The sequence below is a fragment of the Neoarius graeffei genome, chromosome 9 (genome assembly GCF_027579695.1).
Source record: "Neoarius graeffei isolate fNeoGra1 chromosome 9, fNeoGra1.pri, whole genome shotgun sequence".
NCBI classification, from domain to species: domain Eukaryota; kingdom Metazoa; phylum Chordata; class Actinopteri; order Siluriformes; family Ariidae; genus Neoarius; species Neoarius graeffei.
This window is the reverse complement of record NC_083577.1, coordinates 65,008,241-65,030,397: the sequence shown is the minus strand read 5'-3', so window position 1 is coordinate 65,030,397 and position 22,157 is coordinate 65,008,241. Positions and strand designations below refer to the sequence as shown.

General features: G+C 39.7%; 1 protein-coding gene across 1 annotated transcript in view; it reads right to left on the bottom strand.

Annotated features, from left to right (window-relative positions):
• tanc1b (tetratricopeptide repeat, ankyrin repeat and coiled-coil containing 1b) overlaps window positions 1-22,157 on the bottom strand; it is a 362,831-nt gene that overhangs the window by 97,424 nt on the left and 243,250 nt on the right. The window contains exons 8-10 of the mRNA XM_060930092.1: window positions 13,977-14,096; window positions 6,990-7,271; window positions 3,929-4,080 (exon numbers count right to left, since the gene is read on the bottom strand). Coding sequence (XP_060786075.1) covers window positions 3,929-4,080; window positions 6,990-7,271; window positions 13,977-14,096 — 554 coding nt within the window. The remainder of the gene's footprint in view (window positions 1-3,928; window positions 4,081-6,989; window positions 7,272-13,976; window positions 14,097-22,157) is intronic.

The window sequence follows — 22,157 nt, the reverse complement described above, 5'->3', positions numbered from 1 at the left end:
GTGTACCCCGCCTTTCGCCCGTAGTCAGCTGGGATAGGCTCCAGCTTGCCTGCGACCCTGTAGAAGGATAAAGCGGCTAGAGATAATGAGATGAGATGAGATGTGTGATGCCTAAAAGAAACCAAAAACACTGAGTGGATTTCTTGCAGTGCACTATGTAATTGTATTAAAAAAAAAAAAACTAGTGTAGTTATTCATCAAGGCATACATTTGATCACATACAATAAGTCAATAAATGGAGGAAACAAAGGAATACATTTTGTAATCCTGATTATTGATGATGTTTGCTGGAGGGCTCTGGAGTATCCATAATGTGCATACAGAATGTTATAAATCCATACTGATACAGTGATGCATGCAATTTCTCTCAACACAAACATTTGGATTGAATGAACTCCATAGGCTACTGAGTGGCCTAATAATAGTTGCGCTATATATATATAAGTGCTGTCAAGCGATTAAAATATTTAATCGCGATTAATGTCGCGACAGTCATAGTTAACTCACGATTAATCGCAATTTAATTGCACATTTTTGTCACATAAAAGACCATTGTAATTCTCTTATCAGCATAAAAAAGTGAATGGGCTTGCTTTGTACCAATGTTTTTTTTTATTGCAAAGCATAACACGTCTTGACACAGCCACTGCAAAGTGAAACCTAAGCCGAGCACCGGCGCGGGGCTAGCAAGAGAACCATGAGTGAAGTGATATACTGCTTGAGTTAGTCTACAACTCTAATCAGAGAGACAGGTTACACAGTGACGGGAGGCTTGACATGCTTGATTATAATATAAAGTACACTATTATATTAACTTTAAGTTGTTCATTGATAAATATTGCATTGAATCTGATCTTTACTGTTTCAGCTCACTTAACACATTTTGTACTTTTACACTTTCTGCCTGTTGATGCGTCGCGCTGTCCAATCAGAGGCGGCCAAATTTGCATATTACAGGAAGGATTTCTGGGATAGCATTGAGTTTACAGTTCAGAGGGATCTGGCTTCTTTAGACGCTGTCTTCTTAAAACTGAATAAATATTTAAAAAGAGCCAAATGAGCCAGTCTTTTGAACGGCTCTTTTCAAAGAACGGATCACAAAGATGCGGATCCCATCAAAGAGCCATAAATCCCATCTCTACTAGAGCGCCCTGCCCACGCTGGTTCTTTGGGGGGAGGGCAGAGGACTCTGGCTGTGTGGGGTGTGGCATTACAGTCTAGCTGCTATCGTTTTTCTAAGCAAAGTCTCTGTTCCAAGTTCCTGGCAGTTTCAAAAGCTTATGAAAAACCTACATCATGTCAGAGCGTTAATCTCGCGATAAAAAAGTTATCGTCGTTAAAATTGAGTCAAGTTAACACGTTAATAACGTGACATTTTTGACAGCACTTATATATATATATATATATATATATATATATATATATATATATAAAATGGAATTTTCATTTTAAGGCAACAGTCTATTCAGTCTAATTCTGACAGTTCTGCATTTAAAATGTTCATATACCAAATAATTGTATCACCTAAACTTGCTAGGTAGCTGATCACATGCAAAGTAAAGTCGAAGTACCAGCCAAAAACAGACTTCAAATTCAGTTGCTTGAGCTTGAAAATATTACCGGGGGGGGCCCTAAATTGTAATCTTTCATAGGGCCCAAGATTTCTAGCGGCGCCCCTGGTCGCATGTGCGTAACTCTCTTTGTTCTTCCACTGCTTTAAGCGTTCCTTTAGCTATGCCATATCTTTGTGCTGTATATGGTTGTGCTCACAACAGTACTTGTGACTGTGGCACGTTCCGATTTTTTTTTTAGAATTTCGTCTGTGATTCAGAAAGATGGCGAGGAAACTCTGAGGCTTAGTACGGAGAGGAGACGAGCACGGCTGAATAACATCGGCAGGGCTGATTGAACAGAGGCTAAAATCAAAACAGCTCGTGTTTGTAGTAATCATTTTATCTCAGGTGAGATTCAAACGCTTTCTCAACATCATCGTGGAAGAATTTTATTTCGTGTTGCTAGAATTTTGCTATAAAATGAGCGTTCTCTTGTCGTGGTTATAATTTTAACACCTGCATCACCATTTCGCTTCTAGGAGCGCCAGCAAAATTATACGACAGAAACAATCCAGACTAGGCAGCCACTCAGAAAATGGGCTACATTTCATCCAAGGTCAGATTTGATTCTTCAGCAGCCAAACCAGATAGAACGCGATATCTGGGTACTCAGTGGTCGGTAGAAGTGTCTTCTCTTCAGAAAAGTCTGACTTTTTTAAAATAATATGAGTCAAAACCACACATATCTACTGTATCTTCTCTTTGTATTGAATCTTCGCTCGACCGTTCAAATCGTGGTAATACTGAGAATTCAGCATCGTTTACAGACACGCTTTCAACGGCTGCCGTCCTAGTTGCTTTGTATATCCACCATCGTGGCCGGCGCTCATGACGTAGCACATTTTGATCACGTGGTTACAAGTCATCTATAATGGAATAAATTATCTAAAGGCCAATTCACATCACCATAATTTCTAAAGCATTCTGGTCTTATGCTCCTCAAGGAACAGACACGCCTCCATTTGAAAACCTTTAATCTACACCAGCTTTGTGACTTGCACGCATAAAATGTGGCTGCATCTATTTGGCTGCATTTTTGTGTTGTGTCTAGTTTTTCTCCTACTCACATGTTCGATAAACATAACTTACTCATAATATTTTCTATATGGTTTATTGTACATTATGGGTTTTAAATTAACATCATGACTGTGCTTCCTTGTAATTGCAGAGCAAAGTGTACGTATGTAGACTATTAATACTCATTACTCAAACATGAGGACACATTTATTCATCTTCAGTAAGCACTTGATCCTCATCATGGTGACTGTGCCTATCGAGGGAACACTGGGTGTCAGGTGGGAATTCACCTTGGACGGGACGTCAGTCCATCACAGAGCACCATGCACACAGTCATTCACACCTAGGGGTAACTAACGATACCGATTCATCTATTAGTGTGCTTTTAGGAGGCTGGAGAACCCAGAGGAAATCACATGGAGACATGATGGATATGGTGAGAACATGTGAAACTCATTAGTCCAGTTGCCAGATTGGACACCTTGTAGCTGTGAGAAGTGTATGGTTTTATGATGGTTTCATATCCACGTGGGTCTATAGAGCAAATCTGGCTTCATTGCCAGAGTGGCAACTTTGGGCAAGGACAGGAATTTGCATAAATCCAAGATGGCCGCAATATGCCAAGGCTGGAATATAATTTTTCAGCCAATCAACTTAGCATCAAGCGTGATGCTTCTTTAATCCTCATATCAATATTATATGGAAAAGTGCTATCACATGAGTCCAAGTTGACTGGTTTAAAAGTTATTACATCATCCCTGGCATACGGCGGCCATCTTGGATTTATGCAAATGAACGCATTTGTCCAAAGTTGCCACTCCAGCAACAAAGCCGAATTTTCTCTTTAGACACGCGAGTATGAAACCATTTAAAAAAAAACATTTCTTATAGCAACAAGAGTAGCTATAGAACATAGAAGGGTGGGAAATGGACTAATTACAGACATTAACCCAAGCTCAGGACTGAACCAGGCAGCCTGGAGGCAGCACTTCTCTCTGTGCTCATGCGGAAGCAGAATAACACGGATAAATTATTTATGTGCTCTCACAGTACGTACAGTTTTTATGTGTAATGGACTGGAAGTCCAACTGACCCTAACGTATCCATCCTCGCAGCCTCTGGACACTGCTGTATGTACGGATATTTCAAAACCACAACACAAGCCACCTTTAAGGTTACCTGCAATGCATTTTTCTTTTATAAGCTGGGGAGACCAAATGAAGCAAACCCACACAAGCCACACCTACACAAGCCACACCCCCTGCAGCTTCAGCCAGTGTTATACAGGAGGAGTTTACCTTGGCAGCCAGCCGCTTCACAGCCTCTTCTTTGTGTCGCCGAAGCTCCGGTGTACCGGGGCAGCTGTTGGACTGCAGGGTGTTGGTGCTGCTGGAGGGAGGCGTGACTTGTGGGGGCTGGCTCAGGGGCAACTCTGAACTCAGATTCCCACCTACACATGTAAATCAAATGCAAATTAATGCCTATGGACACTAACAAAGCAGGTACACACAATACTCGTTAATAAATCAGCATTTAGATATACTACCACTTGCAGGGTTCTGACACATTTTCAAATTTAAAATTCCAGAATTTTTCCATACTCAAATTCTCAGGTTTGGAGACTTCAGCGAACAAACGACTACTCATATATTTAAAAGAATTACTTGAAAATCAAACAGGTACTCACATTATGACATACCACCAAAATGCATACCATATTTAGCTTGGCCTAAAATTTGTATCAGTGCCCTGTTTTTGTCATAAATATATGAGTGATTCCACGCTTATGGGTACTGAAATGGGGACATGAACTTATTTTAAAAAATTCACCTAAAACCATTTCTTTTTTTACCATCAGATCACAAAACATGTAATCTTTAATGAATGATACGTTAAAAGATAACTTTAATTTTCTGAGATGTAATAAAAACATATTTATATGCCAAAGTCAGAACATAACAGAAGTGTTGTGGACATATATATTCTCAATTTTAACAATGTAGAATTACTTTTTGAAACATAGGAAGGTGATATTTTAGCAAATATAATTAATAAACATGTGTAGTAGAATAAACATACACATTCTTTCAATAAGATTAACATGGTATATAGCTAGATTGTAATTAATTTGTAACAGACGCGAGATGGACAATCGTAACAGAAGTAATGTAACAGACATCATTTTGGAACTCATAGGCTTGACTTTGGCATATAAATATGTTTTAATTACATCTCAGAAAATTAAAGTTATCTTTTAACATATCATTCATTAAAGATTACATGTTTTGTGACCTGATGGTAAAAAAAGAAATGGTTTTAGGTGAATAAGTTCATGTCCCCATTTCAGTACCCATAAGCGTGGAATCACTCATATATATATATATATATATATATATATATATATATATATATATAAAACACAAAATACAGGATGCCACTCTGACGCACACGTATCTGATGCACACTTCAAGACATTAAAACACAGGTGTGTGAAGATGTCAAGCACATACAGGATGTCCCGAAAAAAAAATGTATACACACTTTTAATCACTGTAAAGTACTGTATGTGTTTATTAAAATCCATGTAATTTTCAAAGAGTAATAGAATTTACAGACATTTTATTATTTAGTCACCGCCTGTTCTCAAACTGACATCCATTCTGGTCCAGTCACTGCTGACAATGCAAATCACATTCAATTCTCTTGGTATTTTTGGACGTTCACTTTCAGTGACTGTTGCAGGTCTCATAGCGTAGACTATAAACATCAGTTAGAGGCAGTGATAAAACAATAAAGTGATGTCTGTAAATTCTATTACACCTTGAAAATGAAATGAATTTTAATAAACACCTATTTCACAATGATTCAAAGTGTGTATACATTTTTATATGTACGTTTGCGTACACAGCCTTCATATTTTTGTTGGCAGTTTTTTTTGTCTTGGGTCGCTTGTTTTCAGGGTCCATGTGCTTTATTTTTCTAGCAAATTCTGGCAACACTGCCAAATAAGCCATAAGCATTTTTACACTGACTGGAGCTATGATGTGTGTTCACGCGTGTTCAAGAGGCGTTTTGTAGCAGGGGGTTTTCCTGCGTCTTGTCCAAAGTCTTGCAAGAAGCAAGCAGGTTCGGGGGTGTGGCGGAGCGCATGCCAGTACAACAGAACACCCGTTTCCCTCCCTCCGCATTTCAACACATTTCTTTGGCAAAATTCAACTGAATGTCGGAATGTTGAACTTCATTTTACTATGTGGCGGCAAAGGTCTGGAAACACAAATATTTCTCCATACCCTAATTTCCATTTTCCATACTTTTCCAGACCTGGAAAATACTAAAATCAAATTCCATACTTTTCCATACTGCGTAGGAACCCTGCACTTGTAATACGGGAGCATTTATCTGACCTGACAATGTAAACAACAGTGCTACATTACACTGTAAAATACTGAACTGTGAAAGGGCAATTCCATGTAAATGTCAACCTCACCATGCAAAAATAAAGCAACATGTAATACATCAAAACCACTCCCAGAGATCTCACCTAGGCCTGTATTTTACAGATGTGAATAAGTTGAACCAATTTGTAACCAACCTAATATGTCACTGTCAGTCTTTCTTTCTTATAATGTAAAACCCAAGCTAAAATCAACTTTGATCATGTACAATTCTATATTATTGCCACAAGCCACAGAAATGTATGCTAAAATCCACAAAACAGCAAAACAATAGCCATCCTAAATATTATTTAAGAACTTTGATAGTTTTAGCTGATATTTAGAGAGTTTTTCAAAGGGTTATGGTGGTTAAATTGCTGATTTTCTAAACATATGCCATGTCTATTTCAGATGTGTCGCATCCATAACGGAATTTCGTCACATCCATAACGCTGACTTTTCCTTCCGAAACTCTGCATGAAATACAAAATATTTTAAACAAAGATTTTTTAATATTCACCTTGGACCCCTCTATCAAATGGATATCTCCATTTCGACATTAGGTTTACAATTTCACAGAGTTTGATAAAAATGTACAGTCACCCAAGAAAAGTGATACTTTTTCTGTCGCATCCATAACGCATCTTTTATTGGCGTTTTCTGGCATGCCCTAGATGTACTATAGGATTTGTTCTTGTTCTATCACTTCTCCAGTATGGTACAGCCTTAAAATATGCAACACCTGTTTAAATACTGGGAGACAATAAAACATGCACTGGGTCATTTGTTGCCATTTTGAGTTCAAGTGTCACGTCCATAACGCTGGAATTGCTCGAAAGTCACGTTCGGCTCATACAGCATACATTTACAGCACACACTGCAGTGCAGGCTTGACTTTACAGTCGTGTCTTACAGCTGTACTTACTTTTTGGAGATGCATGGGGACTGCTGGACGCAATCTGTCTCATGCGGCCTCCGTGGCAGCTGAGAGCCACCAAGCGGGAGATGATGGCCGTCTTGCCAAAGCCCACATTACCCACCACTGTGGCCCCACGATTCTCTTCTGATTGGCTGCCGATCAGCACATCATCCAGCTGCTGAAACAGCCAATCCCGACCCACAAACACTGAATCCGTAGTGATGCTCGGAACCTCAAACAGAAGAGGCTTTAGCATGATATCCGCAGGCTTATATGGAGCAAAGCGTGCTGTGGGACACACACACAAAGAATCCAAATGGTATTACAATTCTTGGTCATAAAAAAAAAAGCAAAAATGCAAATGTCATCCGCATGCTAGCGCCAACCTGGTATGTGATAAAAATATCAATATATTCAAAGGAGGTTTAAGATACTCACCATACGTGTACATAATAAACACTCATACATGCTCTAAAGCTGAACGATGAAGATAAACTCATTCATAAACTGATCAGTTTATTCATGCTACTGTCAGAGCTGCTGAATAAATAACCCAAAGATTCAAAAGGCAGTGAGAAGGTCTAAGACAGATTTATATCCATCCTTAAGCCAAACGCTCGTCTTACTGATTAGGGCAGTGCTGTTAATCTCTACAGCTTTGATCTCATGACACACTGGGTTGTGTATGTTTGCCAAATCGTACAAAAAGTTGATAAGATATAAACAAACATTTTAACATTGCCAAGAAATATAAAACGCAAATGCCGTCAGATAAACTGAGCTTCGACAAGACAAATAAAATCAGATATCTGTGCCAAGACAGGATCTGAAATCTAGATCTAAGAACATCACCACGACCTTTCACCCGCTCATGGGTTTATTCTACTACCAGTTTAAATAGAATTATTCATTTGGAGGACAGTTTGACAGCTCAAAACCTAAGCTGTGTGTGTGTGTGTTTGTACGGATGTTCTTCCAAAAGAACTATGACATTCCACTCTTGCTCTTTTTCTCCCCCCCCCCCCCCCACCTTTAGCTCCCTCATCTCCTCAAAGCTTTTTAATGCATGCACATCTCTCTGCCACTCCTGTACTCTTCTGTCACTCTCCTCCCTCAGTAGCGGTCTCTCTCTCTCTCTCTCTCCTCCCTCTTCTCTTACCCTCTCAGGATGAAAGAGCAGGCTAGGTGCAGTGTGCCTGGGGCAGGGCTGCTCTGAGTGGAAAGGACTACAGAAGAGAGTGTATCATCATCCGCTCTCACACTGGGTCTTTTATTCATCCTTTCCAATGAGACCGTCATTTACAGAATTCGGCCGATTCCATATGAACAAGTTATTACTTTCTCTGACGAACACACACATACAGGCACACAATGTGAGTAAAGCACATGGGATATACATAAGGGATGGACAAACCACTGCCCAGGCTCCAGAGGATTGTGTGTCCAGACTATTGTAATATCTATGTTAGCCAGTGAACAAGTACAACCCCGATTCCAAAAAAGTTGGGACAAAGTACAAATTGTAAATAAAAACGGAATGCAATAATTTACAAATCACAAAAACTGATATTGTATTCACAATAGAACATAGACAACATATCAAATGTCGAAAGTGAGACATTTTGAAATTTCATGCCAAATATTGGCTCATTTAAAATTTCATGACAGCAACACATCTCAAAAAAGTTGGGACGGGGCAATAAGAGGCTGGAAAAGTTAAAGGTACAAAAAAGGAACAGCTGGAGGACCAAATTGCAACTCATTAGGTCAATTGGCAATAGGTCATTAACATGACTGGGTATAAAAAGAGCATCTTGGAGTGGCAGTGGCTCTCAGAAGTAAAGATGGGAAGAGGATCACCAATCCCCCTAATTCTGCGCCGACAAATAGTGGAGCAATATCAGAAAGGAGTTTGACAGTGTAAAATTGCAAAGAGTTTGAACATATCATCATCTACAGTGCATAATATCATCAAAAGATTCAGAGAATCTGGAAGAATCTCTGTGCGTAAAGGTCAAGACCGGAAAACCATACTGGGTGCCCGTGATCTTCGGGCCCTTAGACGGCACTGCATCACATACAGGCATGCTTCTGTATTGGAAATCACAAAATGGGCTCAGGAATATTTCCAGAGAACATTATCTGTGAACACAATTCACCGTGCCATCTGCCGTTGCCAGCTAAAACTCTATAGTTCAAAGAAGAAGCCGTATCTAAACATGATCCAGAAGCGCAGACGTCTTCTCTGGGCCAAGGCTCATTTAAAATGGACTGTGGCAAAGTGGAAAACTGTTCTGTGGTCAGACGAATCAAAATTTGAAGTTCTTTATGGAAATCAGGGACGCCGTGTCATTCGGACTAAAGAGGAGAAGGACGACCCAAGTTGTTATCAGCGCTCAGTTCAGAAGCCTGCATCTCTGATGGTATGGGGTTGCATTAGTGCGTGTGGCATAGGCAGCTTACACATCTGGAAAGACACCATCAATGCTGAAAGGTATATCCAGGTTCTAGAGCAACATATGCTCCCATCCAGACGACGTCTCTTTCAGGGAAGACCTTGCATTTTCCAGCATGACAATGCCAAACCACATACTGCATCAATTACAGCATCATGGCTGCGTAGAAGAAGGGTCCGGGTACTGAACTGGCCAGCCTGCAGTCCAGATCTTTCACCCATAGAAAACATTTGGTGCATCATAAAACGGAAGATATGACAAAAAAGACCTAAGACAGTTGAGCAACTAGAATCCTACATTAGACAAGAATGGGTTAACATTCCTATCCCTAAACTTGAGCAACTTGTCTCCTCAGTCCCCAGACGTTTACAGACTGTTGTAAAAAGAAAAGGGGATGTCTCACAGTGGTAAACATGGCCTTGTCCCAACTTTTTTGAGATGTGTTGTTGTCATGAAATTTAAAAATCACCTAATTTTTCTCTTTAAATGATACATTTTCTCAGTTTAAACATTTGATATGTCATCTATGTTCTATTCTGAATAAAATATGGAATTTTGAAACTTCCACATCATTGCATTCCATTTTTATTTACAATTTGTATTTTGTCCCAACTTTTTTGGAATCGGGGTTGTAGGTTCAGCAACTAAACCGTACTTCCGACTAACGTTTTTTTTTTTTGCAACAGACATTTGGTGAGTAGCTTTACAATGCTGGTGTTTTGATGCTAGAAACCCTGACTAAAGAAAAAAAAAAACACCCACTATCAGGAGAGAATAAACACTATAGCCATACAGTCACCCCTCGACAGGAATTTATATACTTATTTCCTTTAGTTTGTATTAACACACTTACTACCTAGTTCGCCATATGTCATTACACTACGTTAGCTACAGTGTTGTAGTCGAGTCACTAAACCTCGAGTCCAGTCTCGAGTCCCCAGTATTCAAGTCCAAGTCATTAAAAAAAACTTTCGAGTTGAGTCCATGATTGATCCAAGTCGAGTCCGAGAGCAAGACTCCAACCGCACCATTTGACGGTGGCTGTTTTAGCACCATTAACATTAATTTATTCCTGAACATGACGTATGAACAGGTGAATATGCATTCTCTTTATCAGGGAGTGTGAAGTATTCTGTCAGAGATGGCTGAGAGACGGATGCAAGTGCAGAAGGTGTGTTTATTAATACAAGTGAAGACAGGTAAACAATCCAGAATGGCAGGCAAAATTGTAAAACAGTGAAACAGGCAATAGGTCAAGCGAGGCACAAACAGGCTATCGTAGACTCAGCAGAATAAACAGGAAATCAACCAAGGAAATAAGGCTCAGTAATGTGTCAGCAACGCAACTCAATACTTCGCAAAGCAAGTGTGTTTTCACAGTTTTACAGTTTTTATATAGGCGTGCTGATTGCGCCTTAATCCTGTGCAGGTGCGAGTCGTTTACAGCGCATGTGCACTGTCCGGAGCACACCCGAGAGTCTATCTGATGTGTGCAGGTGTGACGCTCTTGCACAAAATTAATACAAAAATTAATGTAGATATAAATATCTTATGCCAAATTATTATGGCACGTTACAAAAAAAATAAAGAAAAAAAAAATCAGAGTTCTTATCTCCGATTTATGAGTCCGAATGCAGTTAATGCACGAGTCTGAGTCATCAGTGCTCAAGTCCAAGTCAAGTCACGAGTCCTTAAAATTAAGGCACGAGTCAGACTCGAGTAACACAAGCCTGGTTAGCCACTCAATTAGGTTTCTTGGTAACCAAAACATAAGACTGAACAGCACACTAGAGCTTTTACTTGCTGCTAAAAAAAAAATTTCCACCACTGTACATGCACTGCAAAAAATGATTTCTTAGCAAGTGAAAATATCTTGAAAATAGTTGTAGTATTCCTATTAGAAGAATACAAGACACCAATTCTGAGGTTATTAAACCTAGTTCTAGATTGCAACCCACTGATTCTAAGATGTCTTATCAAGTAAAACTATCTGTCCATGCAGCAAGATCATTTCACTAGTATTAAGTAATTTTCTCCTCAAATTCAGTTTTCAATTTTTTGCAATATGCTTTAAGGGTATATTCTCTCTCTCTCTCTCTCTCTCTCTCTCTCTCTCTCTCTCACACACACACACACCTTAGTAAAACTACGAAGGCTGGCTACTGGTTTAAACGTGGGTATGATGAGCAAAGGTTTATTTGTAAAGTCTGCCATTAGAACATGTGAATGGCCTGGGGAAAGCTAAAAAACAAACACAGCCTGCTGCAAAACCTTCATGTGTACTGTGTTCAGTGCGTACTTATCCTCCTTGATGATTGTTATATTAGAACTAACTTAGTATATGGTATATATTGTATATATTTATTTATGGGGATAGTTTATATCTTCATATTTACAGGGATAGGTATGTAGTAGATATTTATTTTTGTAATTATATATTTATGAAGTGTATATATGGTATATAGTGTATATATATACTTTTTGTAATTATATATAGATATTTATGAAGTGTATATATGGTATGTAGTATATATATATATATATATATATATATATATATATATATATATATATATATTTTTTTTTTTTTTTTGTTGTAATTATATATTATATTATAATATGTAATTATATATTATATATAGATATTTATCTCATCTCATTATCTCTAGCCGCTTTATCCTTCTACAGGGTCGCAGGCAAGCTGGAGCCTATCCCAGCTGACTACGGGCGAAAGGCGGGGTACACCCTGGACAAGTCGCCAGGTCATCACAGGGCTGACGCACAGACAACCATTCACACTCACATTCACACCTACGGTCAATTTTAGAGCCACCAGTTAGCCTAACCTGCATGTCTTTGGACTGTGGGGGAAACCGGAGCACCCGGAGGAAACCCACGCGGACACGGGGAGAACATGCAAACTCCGCACAGAAGGGCCCTTGCCGGCCCCGGGGCTCGAACCCAGGACCTTCTAACCTTCTAACCACTACACCACCGTGCCGCCCCATATAGATATTTATGAAGTGTATATATGGTATGTAGTGTGTATATATATATATATATATATATATATATATATATATATTTTTGGTAATTATATATTATATATAGATATTTATGAAGTGTATATATAGTATGTAGTATATATATATATATATATATATATATATATATATATATATATATATATATATATATATTTGTAATTAAATATTTATATAGATATTTATGAAGTGTATATATATGGTATGTAGTATACATTTATTTTTGTAATTATATATTTATATAGATATTCATGAAGTGAGGGGTGGCACGGTGGTGTAGTGGTTAGTGCTGTCGCCTCACAGCAAGAAGGTCCGGGTTCCAGCCCAGCGGCCGATGAGGGCCTTTCTGTGTGGAGTTTTCATGTTCTGTCCGCGTGGGTTTCCTCCGGGTGCTCCGGTTTCCCCCGCAGTCCAAAGACATGCAGGTTAGGTTAACTGGTGACTCTAAATTGACCGTAGGTGTGAATGTGAGTGTGAATGGTTGTCTGTGTCTATGTGTCAGCCCTGTGATGACCTGGTGACTTGTCCAGGGTGTACCCCGCCTTTCGCCCGTAGTCAGCTGGGATAGGCTCCAGCTTGCCTGCGACCCTGTAGAACAGGATAAAGCGGCTACAGATAATGAGATGAGATTCATGAAGTGTATATATGGTATATATTTTTATAGGTGCATTAATGTAGTTTGGATTTCGGGGTAAAAAGGGGTGGGAAATTAAAAAAGTATTGTACTTCTTCCCACTCCTTTTTCGAACAATGTGCAGTGCTTTGTAATGTCTTAGTTCTTTATGTTATTTTTTTTTTTAATTTCTTGTTTTCTTTCTTTTGTATGTACAAATAGTTACATACTTTTTTTATACATGTTGGAAATAAAAATAAATTCATTCATTCATCCTTTGCTCTACATGGAGGAAAGAAGAAATTGGCTAGTTTGAAAAGTATGCGAGTGCTCAGTGATGTCAATTTGCATGAATGATGCACTCAACTTCTCCAGTGCTCAACTCAACGCCATGTATAACATGCAGACTCTGACCTTCCAGAAAAATATTTCCGCCAACAGCATCCTACCACTCTGAGCACAATGGCAGGCTTAAATTCAACTATGTGATGTGATGAAATACCCAATTTTTATTTCCAGTTGATCATATCGCCTGCAGTCAGTGCACCAAACTTGAATTGGCCATCTCATTTCGGGTACTCATGGGGGGAATCATTTCCTTCTATCAAATTAAAAAGACTTGAATCATGGCTCAAATGCAATCAACAGGTGTTGAAATATTCTGCTGGCATTTTATCTTGATTGCTGGAAGAAACAGCTCCATTTCCTTTGATCCTGCATTGAGATTGCACTGTAATTGCAGAATCTCGAGAAGAATGTATAATTTTGTTTTAGTGACGGTAAGTGCGAGGCAAACTCTTGCCTGGAGTTTGCTTTTCCGGGGTTGCTGATTTGATTAAGTGGATTTGTGAGAGAGGCTGAAGAGAGGGCACGAGGGTACCTTTGTCGTAGGGTGGCCTTCCTCCGGTGTTGTGCCACGGCATGCGTATGGAAGTGCGCAGTGGTGCGTTACGCTGTTCATCAAGATAGCTCAGGTCTTCCAGTTTAGTGGAACTGGTAGCTAAAAATGAAAGCGACAAGAGAAAGAAAGAATTCAGTCAGTCATTCGGATGGGCAACAGCACTGTCATTCGTTTCGAAAAAGAAAAAGCACACCATAAACAAGTCTTCGATTCTAAACCAAGCACCAATGTTTTCAGTAATACGAAAACATTTTCTGCAAACTCTAAGTGCTATCAAATCCATATTTTTGGACTCCTGCTGAAACAGCACAGTAATGATGCAAGATAGTGAGGATTCATTTTTCTTTTCTTTTTTTTTTTTAAATGGATGAAGTGTCTTTTCCCAGCTTTACAAAAGGGTTTAGATTGTTCCATCTTGTAAGCCATTGCCCGAACTAGCAGAGATTAGAAAACAGATGTGAAGTTAGTAAAATGGCGCCATTACATATGCTACATTACTAGCAACACGAACAGGCATCCTCAGGGATCAAAACTCATCTGAAGGTGTCGGCACAAACACTCAAGGGACACAGAGGAAATGCTACAGGACAGAAGCGAACCACTGAAGTGAAATAGGAAATTAAAAAAAAAAAAAAATGAGAAAGGAACTGGCAGAACTGACAGGTGCTGAAGAGGGAGCTACAGGGATCCAGAGAGCTGGATAAAAATGCCAAAATATGCCAGTCAAGAAGCATTCTTACACAGCACCAGTGCACAGAAGAGAGACCTTGAAGTTAAACACATCTGGTAGGATCCCCGAAACAGCACAATGTAGTGTATTGTAGCCATACACCAACAGTGCATACCAGGCACCACATACTACAGTGGTGCTTGAAAGTTTGTGAACTCTTTAGAATTTTCTATATCTCTGCATAAATATGACCTAAAACATCATCAGATTTTCACACAAGTCCTAAAAGTAGATAAAGAGAACCCAGTTAAACAAACGAGACAAAAATATTATACTTGGTCATTTATTTATTGAGGAAAATGATCCAATATTGCATACCTGTGAGTGGCAAAAGTATGTGAACCTCTAGGATTAGCAGTTAATTTGAAGGTGAAATTAGAGTCAGGTGTTTTCAATCAATGGGATGACGATCAGGTGTGAGTGGACACCCTGTTTTATTTAAAGAACAGGGATCTATCAAAGTCTGATCTTCACAACACATGTTTGTGGAAGTGTATCATGGCACGAGCAAAGGAGATTTCTGAGGACCTCAGAAAAAGCGTTGTTGATGCTCATCAGGCTGGAAAAGGTTACAAAACCATCTCGAAAGAGTTTGGACTCCACCAATCCACAGTCAGACAGATTGTGTACAAATGGAGGAAATTCACGATCATTGTTACCCTCCCCAGGAGTGGTCGACCAACAAAGATCACTCCAAGAGCAAGGCGTGTAATAGTCGGTGAGGTCACAAAGGATCCCTGGGTAACTTCTAAGCAACTGAAGGCCTCTCTCACATTGGCTAATGTTAATGTTCATGAGTCCACCATCAGAAAAACACTGAACAACAACGGTGCGCATGGCAGGGTTGCAAGGAGAAAACCACTGCTCTCCAAAAAGAACATTGCTGCTCGTCTGCAGTTTGCTAAAGATCACGTGGACAAGCCAGAAGGCTATTGGAAAAATGTTTTGTGGACGGATGAGACCAAAATAGAACTTTTTGATGTAAATGAGAAATGTTATGTTTGGAGAAAGGAAAACACTGCATTCCAGCATAAGAACCTTATCCCATCTGTGAAACATGGTGGTGGTAGTATCATGGTTTGGGCCTGTTTTGCTGCATCTGGGCCAGGACGGCTTGCCATCATTGACGGAACAATGAATTCTGAATTATACCAGCAAATTCTAAAGGAAAATGTCAGGACATCTGTCCATGAACTGAATCTCAAGAGAAGGTGGGTCATGCAGCAAGACAACGACCCTTAGCACACAAGTCGTTCTACCAAAGAATGGTTAAAGAAGAATAAAGATCGTGCTTTGGAATGGCCAAGTCAAAGTCCTGACCTTAATCCAATCGAAATGTTGTGGAAGGACCTGAAGCGAGCAGTTCATGTGAGGAAACCCACCAACATCCCAGAGTTGAAGCTGTTCTGTACGGAGGAATGGGCTAAAATTCCTCCAAGCCGGTGTGCAGGACTGATCAACAGTTACCGCAAACGTTTAGTTGCAGTTATTGCTGCACAATGGGGTCACACCAGATACTGAAAGCAAAGGTTCACATACTTTTGCCACTCACAGATACATAATATTGGATCATTTTCCTCAATAAATAAATGACCAAGTATAATATTTTTGTCTCATTTGTTTAACTGGGTTCTCTTTATCTACTTTTAGGACTCGTGTGAAAATCTGATGCTGTTTTAGGTCATATTTATGCAGAAATATAGAAAACTCTAAAGGGTTCACAAACTTTCAAGCACCACTGTAGATCACCACACCCCTTCCTCAAAAGGTGGAAAAGTACACTAGCAATGGCCTAGCCACCTTCCCAGAAACAGCTCTCAGAACGACCACCCGCAGCATCAGTACAGCCATGATGACACCATAAGAACATCCACAAAACTCGACAGGGACTGGGAAATCAAACAATTACAGTTGTAAATCTGCACAAACCTCATTAAAACAAGATCAACTGTGAGCTACTGCTCACTTGCGTATCCTCCCGCTCTCGCTTATATCAGAGTGCAAGCGATCGAATTATGAATGTTGACTTCAACAAATAATTAACCCTGAAACAAGTAAGTAAAGAGCAGTGTTCTCCTCAGGGATTTCAAATAGCATCCTGGCAAACCGTCATTCTGAAATGGCATTCTGCTTCTTCAAATAGCGTCAAAATCCACCCTTTTTTTTTGCCTATAGGTAAAATAGAGCTGTTTGTTTTCAAAGCACTGGATGAGTGTAAGGAAGGATTTCTCCAGATCTCCTTTCACCTCCATCCTGATGCTCTACTGCATGTCATAGGGACTGTAGCTCTTGTATCTGTCAAATACTTTCTGCAGATGAAGGGCACTCCTTTCTAACATGATGCTAATCCAGGTTTTGACCCCAAGCTGAAGTGGCTATGATTTGTGGTTGCTGAGAAAAAGGGTGTTTTGGACGGATGGAGATACGGACGGACGGACGGACAGACAGACAGAGGTAAATACATTGTCAGTAAACGGGAAGTCGATGTGCGACTGACCTGAAAACGGTATAGAACCCCGAGCTGAAGCTCGTTACTAAATATCAAGCAGTTGTGATTTGGAGTTGCTGAGAAAAGTGTTAGGAAAATTTTGTAAATCCACCCTATATGTTTCGTAAATACATTCAGTCGGTAAACAGGAAGTTGATGTGCGACAGACCTGAAAATGGTGTACACGGTTAGAACCCCAAGCTTTGTGGTTGCTGAGAAAAAGGGTGTTTTGGACAGATGGAGATCCAGACAGACAGGTCAACCAGTATACCTTCCTTCTTCAGAACGGGGGTATTTATAAAAACAAACAAACAAAAAAACGACAATTACATTTTATATCTCATTTTATATGTGGCCCAGAGCATACCGAATAAAAGAACACTTTATTGATCCCTGATGCTGTTATGAAATGAAATATCTTTTCACATTTTTTTTTTATCATCTCACAAGAAAAATGGTGCTATGCTGAGACTGCCACTCACCATCAGCTCTACACTGGAAAATATTGTATTTAGAAAATTGAAATGGCTTTAATTTCTTCAAAGAAAGATACATCACTCACGACTACAGTATATCGAGTTGCGGTCAGAAGTTTACACGAGCCATGACCTGGTCTCCATCCCAGAGCAGCTCTCAGAACCAACACCCACAGCATGAGCACAGACATGCTGGACATGAATGTCATGGCAATGTTGGTCTTTCAATTATTTCTTCGAACTGTCCTTTTCAAGCACACAAATTTAAATTAACTCTAATTCTGTCAAGAAGAGCGATCAAATATCCAACCAGAATTCTACCAGAAGCTTCATGGCAGCTACCAAAAGTGTCTGGTGAAGGTGAAACTTGCTAAGGGGCAATTCAATGTAAATGTCAACCTCACCATGCAAAAATAAAGCAACATGTAATACATCAAAACCACTCCCAGAGATATCACCTAGGCCTGTATTTTACAGATGTGAATAAGTTGAACCAATTTGTAACCAACCTAATATGTCACTGTCAGTCTTTCTTTCTTATAATGTAAAACCCAAGCTAAAATCAACTTTGATCATGTACAATTCTATATTATTGCCACAAGCCACAGAAATGTATGCTAAAATCCACAAAACAGCAAAACAATAGCCATCCTAAATATTATTTAAGAACTTTGATAGTTTTAGCTGATATTTAGAGAGTTTTTCAAAGGGTTATGGTGGTTAAATTGCTGATTTTCTAAACATATGCCATGTCTATTTCAGACGCGTCACATCCATAACGGAATTTCGTCACATCCATAACGCTGACTTTTCCTTCCGAAACTCTGCATGAAATACAAAATATTTTAAACAAAGATTTTTTTAATATTCATCTTGGACCCCTCTATCAAATGGATATCTCCATTTCGACATTAGGTTTACAATTTCACAGAGTTTGATAAAAATGTACAGTCACCCAAGAAAAGTGATACTTTTTCTGTCACATCCATAACACATCTTTTATTGGCATTTTCTGGCATGCCCTAGATGTACTATGGGAATTGTTCTTGCTCCATCACTTCTCCAGTATGGTACAGCCTTAAAATATGCAACACCTGTTTAAATACTGGGAGACAATAAAACATGCACTGGGTCATTTGTTGCCATTTTGAGTTCAAGTGTCACGTCCATAACGCTGGAATTGCTCTTAGGGACATTTAAGCAAACGTTAGGTGTGCTGTATGTATAATTGTGATCCTGCGTTGATCTCAGAAAACCCAGAATAAAACTTGGGCACCAAATTCTTGTTTTTGTTTTCTTTTGAAGACACGATCATTCTGCCACAGAAAAAGAATAGTTCAAGAAAATCATCCAAAGTCCAGTATTGCCAAGACATGTTCATGATAACATTCATGCCTGTATAAACTTGACCACATACGTACACACACACACCTCCATCAGATAGCCCGTAATGCGAAAAATATTTTTCTAGAATGACAATTTTAAAAAACATGACTTTCCAGACAAGAAAAAAGTGTGAACATTTGTGAGATCTGAATGTAGGGGGAAAAAAAAACAAAAAAACGACCAACTGATCCATTTTAGCTTAGCATATATTAGACGAGGTAAAGTAATAAAACAGTGACTTGGGGAAAATCTAGAATTCATAAAGTGCTTGTGAAGCTTAATGTCTCAATTTTAAAAAAAAAAACATATTCGTACTCTACGGGCTATTGAAATGCTAAATCCATCTATACATCCTACCCAAATAATACCTGCAAAATGAAAAGGGAATATTTGCAACAGGTTTGAAATAAGCTTTTACTTCTATCTGGCACAAATTATTTTGAAAACTTCCTGTAAACATGAAATAATTCATTCAAACATAATGGCGTGCAATACTGGTAACGAACAAATAGAAACAGAACAGTCACGGCCTTAAAAACGAACATTTAAAATTTTGTAATAAAATATCCCTGATCACCAAAACACCTGATTTTTTTTTCCCCTATAGTGTGTGATAAGTGTCTTTATATGGCATGCGCTACTTCCGGTAAAATCGTGCGCTCTGATTGGTTCCTTGGCGGGCAGAATTTTCCAGTCATGCCCGTGGGGCGATTACACTTTCTTTCCAAGGTGCCGGCTTTCAATGTTGCAAGAGACAAACAAAAACAAAATGCCAAAAAAAAAAAAATGAACTGGAAATCAAAGACAGCTAAAACAAAAGTCGTCGAGTTATTCAAGAAATGAGCAACGAAGAGCGTTCAGAAACTGCGAACCAAAATTCAGTTTTGAAACCATCCATCCATTATCTCTAGCTGCTTTATCCTGTTCTACAGGGCCGCAGGCAAGCTGGAGCCTATCCCAGCTGACTACGGGCGAAAGGCGGGGTACACCCTGGACAAGTCGCCAGGTCGTCACAAGGCTGACACATAGACACAAACAACCATTCACACCCACATTCACACCTACGGTCAATTTAGAGTCACCAGTTAACCTAACCTGCATGTCTTTGGACTGTGGGGGAAACCGGAGCACCCGGAGGAAACCCACGCGGACACGTGGAGAACATGCAAACTCCGCACAGAAAGGCCCTTGTCGGCTGCTGGGCTCGAACCCAGGACCTTCTTGCTGTGAGGCGACAGTGCTGACCACTACGCCACCATGCCACCCAGTTTTGAAACCACTAGCCATTTATTCTGCATGCGTGACTCAACTATGTCACAAATATGACATGACTGAAAGGAGCATCATGGCGCACTATAATAACCGTCGATTTTAATCTTAGAAATTAAAAAAGCTGTATAATAAACTTCTTATAAAAAGAAGCTCCTGCTTGGTCTTTACGGGAAAATATCAGACTTTGGTCTTTTTGTACGGCCCGATCCCTCGGCTCAGTCTGATATTTTCCTGTGAAAACCTCGAGCTCCGTTAATAAGTAGTTAATATACACTGATGTATTGCACAGATGTCAATCAATCAATGTTAAAACGTTTAACTTCTACAAATTGATTGTATTTTCCACTTTGCACTCGCTCTTCCCATGTTATGAACTACTTCACTGCTACCAATCTGATGGCAGACTTGTTGTTTACACTGTTACTTTATATCCTTGTGTGTTCGTACTTGGCCAATAAAACCGAAATATAACTTCTCAGGTCCGCAGAATGAGACAGGGCTGATGTGTTTGTCCCAACATAGCGTCAAGTCTGCAGTCAGTTTAAACAGCTCATCGATGGTTCCTTGATGTGGATGACCTGGTTTTGTATCTTTCTAATGGAACAAGGCCTACAGCATAGCCTGGCTCTACTGCCGTAGTAATGCCAAACATCTCATTCTCATTATCTGTAGCCGCTTTATCCTTCTACAGGGTCGCAGGCAAGCTGGAGTCTATCCCAGCTGACTACGGGCGAAAGGCGGGGTACACCCTGGACAAGTCGCCAGGTCATCACAAGGCTGACACATAGACACAGACAACCATTCACACTCACATTCACACCTACGGTCAATTTAGAGTCACCAGTTAACCTAACCTGCATGTCTTTGGACTGTGGGGGAAACCGGAGCACCCAGAGGAAACCCACGCGGACACGGGGAGAACATGCAAACTCCGCACAGAAAGGCCCTTGTCGGCCACAGGGCTCGAACCCGGACCTTCTTGCTGTGAGGCGACAGCGCTAACCACTACACCACCGTGCCACCTAATGCCAAACATTAAATAGAAAAATTATTGAGAAGGAAATTCAGCAGGGAATCAATAAACTTTGAGAAAGTGCAAGGCTTCCGTATTATAAATGCCAAAATTTTTGTGGAAATTGTATTAGGAGTCACAGTAATGAAAGCGAACCCTTTAAAAGGCCATCTTAAAAGTTCGTGAGAACACAATGGAAATAATATAGTGCACAATAAGGAGAATACTCTGTAATTATAGAGACATCAAATGAGCAATCAAATTTTGGGCAATCAACGAGTCTAAATAAGTCATCTTACTCAGCTGGTGCCCAGCCATCTCAATAACTACTATACCAGAGGTCCGAGACTAAATCAAAGCAGCACAAAATGACAGTGCTAAATGGCTATCCCACCATCACACACAACCTGGCTAACACACTCCGAACTGACATGGTAAAGTACACGCGCGGTGAGCATCATCTACCTATAGAAACATGCAGATGCCAAAAAGACCCAAACAGCAGCAGATATGCATTAGAGCTAGTAAACCATTTAACTAATGAAAGTGACAAATCTGGAGGAAGGGGGAAATTACATCAGAGAAAACGCCATTCATGGAGAGCGATGATGACAGACGCAGCAACCCACTAACTGTGCGAAGAGCCGTGTCAGTTAGAGCACACATGCAGAAGCATGTACACATACACAGCTAAAGAAATTAATTCATTAATGAAATAAACACCAAACAATGCCTTTTTGAGCTGAAATGACCTCCATAAAGAGGTCGTGCAGAAATTAACTCATGAGAGATCAGA